The sequence below is a fragment of the Centruroides sculpturatus genome, unplaced genomic scaffold, assembly GCF_000671375.1.
Source record: "Centruroides sculpturatus isolate CEXI.00-Female unplaced genomic scaffold, Cexi_2.0 scaffold94, whole genome shotgun sequence".
NCBI lineage: Eukaryota > Metazoa > Arthropoda > Arachnida > Scorpiones > Buthidae > Centruroides > Centruroides sculpturatus.
The window spans coordinates 300,816-305,181 of NW_019384400.1; the positions used below are offsets into that span (position 1 = coordinate 300,816).

Genomic DNA, 4,366 nt, shown 5'->3' on the forward strand with positions numbered 1-4,366 from the left:
GGAATGCATAACTTTTTTTGTTTCAACAACGTCTCACCCAGCACAGTGGTCGTAAACTCTTAAATATATTTTACGTAGTAATAAAAATATAACTTGACATACGTATTTATAAATAATTTATATTCAAATTACATCATTTCTATGACCAAGGGCGGCGTAAGGCACGGGCGAGGTGGGCCACCGCCTATGCCTCGCGGTCCGAAGGGCCTCGCGACTCGAAGGTTTATGCATTACTTAAAAACAGTTAACGCGACAAAAAAAATTTTACTGGTCATAAGACGATAATTAGTTTGTCAAATTTTTATTCATAAAAATGCAGTTTCAACTGCTTTTTATTTTATAAAATCTGTCTTCTTGCACCACCAGAGGGCCTTTTAATTAAACAATAGGTAGTCTGTTAGCATTGATCAGTAGTAGTCCAAATTCAATACGAATGTTTGTTTCTTAAAAATTTGATCACGATTTAAGTACAGTATTTACTTTTAATATTACTGATATGTCATCGAAAAGAAAACATGTTGTATCATCATTAAAAGACAAATTAAAGTATTTGTTTCGATTATCCGAATTTTTCCTTATCCGAACTACCTTCATCCCCAATTAGTCCGGATAATCGAGGTTCTACTGTATTAAAAAAAACAAAGCATTCAAATTTATGTAATACAAAAATTAAATAAACTGAAACCACGGTTGTGCAGATCAATGGAAATGCACTTGCGGGTTATTCAAACTTACAAAAACATAAAAAATAAATGAAAAATACAAACAAATAAATGTAAAATAAATAGTGCCGTCCACGAGGATACATATGTTAACTTGTGTTATTATAAAAGGACTTCCGAGCAGTGGATAATCCATCAGCATCCCTGTGATTAATGCATTCCGTGGTAATATGTGCTTTGTCTATTTCCATTTTTTCAAGATGCCTCACAGCTTGTATAGATCTCATAGTTCTAATGATTGCTGCTCGATCCCAGAATATGGTGATATCCTGTTGTTTGGCAAATGCTGCAAGTACAGTACTATCAATGCTCCTACTCACAAAGTATTTTTGTTCATTTATCCTTTGTTTTAAGCTCCACATAGTTGCCCCAATATGCACGGGGTCAGAGTTAAATGAAGACTGCTAAAATGGGTCAAAAATGTTTTTATCGAATTAAACATTTTGCTGAACCATTAAAAAGGTGTTATTTATATTATTATTAAATTATTTGGAATATTATAAATTTTATTGTACAATATCTTAAATTACTTCTACATATACATAGACAAAGTTATTCTACATTTAACAAAAAGATATAATCTGAATTACTTGTAGAAACTTGTATGCCATAACTAAAAGAAATTCAGTAAGCATTTAGCATAAAATGTATAAACTTAAATAAAATGTTTATAAAAATAGAGAGTTAAGGAAAAATCTATGATGCAGGTGTTTTATGGATATAAGCCACATTTAAAATAAATGTTTAATATTATATCTTAACTCTTAAATTTACCTATAAAGTGGATCACTATCCTGACTTTCTTCACTATCATCTTCAGGAGCCACAAATATGACTTCCATAGTTATTTCTTTCTGCTATAAGTGTCAGAAAAAATTATTATTTTAATAAAATTAGTTTTTAAGTAAATATATAGTCATAAGTATATCAAACATCCCAAAGCCTTATATATATATAGGGGTTTGGGATGTTTGATATAATTACGACTATATATTTACTATACTATTTACTACTATATAACTATATATATATATCCAAACAATTGCCTTAAATAATAGGGCTATAAATCTGCTATTTTAATAATTAATACTAAGTAATTTTCTACTAGAGGTAGATGTTAGGTGCCATCTCTTATTAAAATTATAATTATTAATTTAGATAAGAGATGGCACCTAACATCTACATCTAGTAGCAAATTACTTAATATTAATCATTAAAATAGCAGATTTATAGCCTTATTATTTAAGATATCATTTGGTTATGTATCTAAATATATAATCAAATTACAATATAACATGACAGAGAAATCTTTATCTGAATTCTTAAAAACCAAGATAAAACTATATAACTATCAAAAATAAGAGTTTATTGATGATAAAGTACAGAAAAATAAATATAGAAACATCCTTAGAATATCCTTAAGCTTGTTTTTCTCAGTCATTTGTTTCAAATCAAAAAGTAATCTAAAATTCAGTAAACAAAAATATTTTTATCATCAATGAACTATTTTGCTTTAATATATTAAAAATATTTCAATATTATGTTATTTANCAACGCCGGGCCCACCTGCTAGTAAACTAATAAATTATGTTCTTATATTGAAAATAGTAAAGAGTAATTGTATATTCTAAGTTATATTATGTAAATTACAACTTGCTTTTCAAGCTCTATTAATTTTTCTTCTTGTAACGGTGATAAAGATACAAGATCATTATTTTCATAATTAGAACTTTTTTCATGAGATTCATCTGCTGAGGACTGACTATTGCTATTTTCTTGTCTAGTAAGTGCTGGAGATGAATCATCAGTTGTAGCACTGTCTTTAGTGTCTTCTTTACTACTATCTTGACAATTTTTTTCTAAATCCATAAATGGATACCTAAAATACAATTAAAAATTCATCTCAATAAATATTAATAAGGCTAATGTAGAATAATATATAAACTATCAATTTATGAAATATTACATGTGAAAAGTTATATACTCTACAGTAGTTTGTCAAATACTGTTTTTAATATGTAAAAACATATAAGTATAAATGCAATCAATTATTAAAAAAATTGTTTTATCATATCTTATAAATTATTTACTGCTTTTACTATAAAATTTTTGGAAGTATAATATTTATAATTCATATTTAATAAAATATGTTGTGTGTTACATTTTAAAAAAAGTAATATTAGAAGATTTTTATTAATCAATCTAACCTTAAATTGGTGATTAAGCAATGAAGTGATTTATTCTGTGTAAGTTTAAAATATGTTTTTTTCTATAGCACTAAAAAAATAACTTAAAATTTCAATAATTATATTAAATAATAACAGCAGTAGAAAGCATTATAATTATCCATTTTTTAATATTATGTTGAATTGTTGTGCATGAACAAGAACATCTGGGTCTTGTTCATGCACAAACAATACATATAAATTTGATAAAGACATGTTACACTATTAGATACTCTTTTAAAGAATTTTCTTTTACTAAAATTATGAAAATAACTAATTTATTATGCTGATTATTTATTATATTAATTTTATAGTTTTAAAAAATTATGGAACAATTTTTTACATATCATAAGAAGATTAAGATAGTAATCCTAGTAAACATAAGCTTAGGAATGCATGTTTTCTTGAAAATAGTTGCTTTTAACAAAATTTAAACTTTAAAAAAACATTGGAATTATTTGAAGGATTTAGTTTATCAGCAAGAGTTCAATAGTGAAAAGAGTTCAATAGTGAAAAAAGCTCAAATAAAACACAAACTTTAAACTCAAACAAAATATCCCCTCCTTTTTCCTTTTTTTGTAAACTTCCATCCTGTGAACAGTAACAGGGTCTTTTTTCATGCCCATTATGGGTTTGGCCAGGCCCACAATGGAAGCAACCAGATGGTGAGAGATGAGGCCTGATATATCCAGGATGAATTACTCAAAAAATTCCTGAGATTATGAAACTTATGGAGAAAACAGAAGACACATTTGACACTTTTATAATAATTTTTCAAATGTGCATAAACTGAACATTAAGTAAGATAAGTAAAGACTAAGTGAAAATTCTCATATTAAAAGCCCTCACAAAACAATTGAAAATTAGAGCTTGGAGATCTGTTATTATTATATATTTATATAATAATAAATATATAAGATCTCCAGATATAATAACAGATATGTAAATAATAATAATAAATATATATTTATTATTATTATTTACATGTAACTTATCCAGTACTGTTTACCTGCTAGTGCCTTTAAAACAGTTAGCAGCACTGGTTACGACTGATGATAATAACTAATAAAAATTGCATATTATCAGCCATATGCCAATGCTAGTACAGTAGACCCCCCTATAACGCTTAGATACGTTCCACACTAACCGAAAATTACGTTGTAGGAATGATTAAATACATGAGCCAATCGCAGCCCGATAGGTGGGAACTTTACGGACTAAGGCTGTTTGAAAGGTTTTCTTCTATAAAATTAACCGATTCTAGACTAATTCCACTCAACATTTCCAAAATACGTATAATTTTTTGGGAATAATCTGTATAAACTATGCTATAAACAAAAAATTATAGGATTACTTACCGAGTGTGTACCGTTCGACTACGCCGTTGCTTAAAGCTGGTTTTCATCGCGGAACAGCACA

At 27.5% G+C, this 4,366-nt stretch overlaps 1 protein-coding gene across 1 annotated transcript in view; it reads right to left on the minus strand.

Annotated features, from left to right (window-relative positions):
* Positions 1–1,415: 1,415 nt before the first annotated feature.
* The window catches only part of LOC111618620 (Golgi-associated PDZ and coiled-coil motif-containing protein-like), a 53,427-nt gene continuing 50,476 nt past the window's right edge, over positions 1,416–4,366 (minus strand). The window contains exon 7 of the mRNA XM_023360175.1: positions 1,416–1,579. Coding sequence (XP_023215943.1) covers positions 1,493–1,579 — 87 coding nt within the window. The 3' untranslated portion in view covers positions 1,416–1,492. The remainder of the gene's footprint in view (positions 1,580–4,366) is intronic.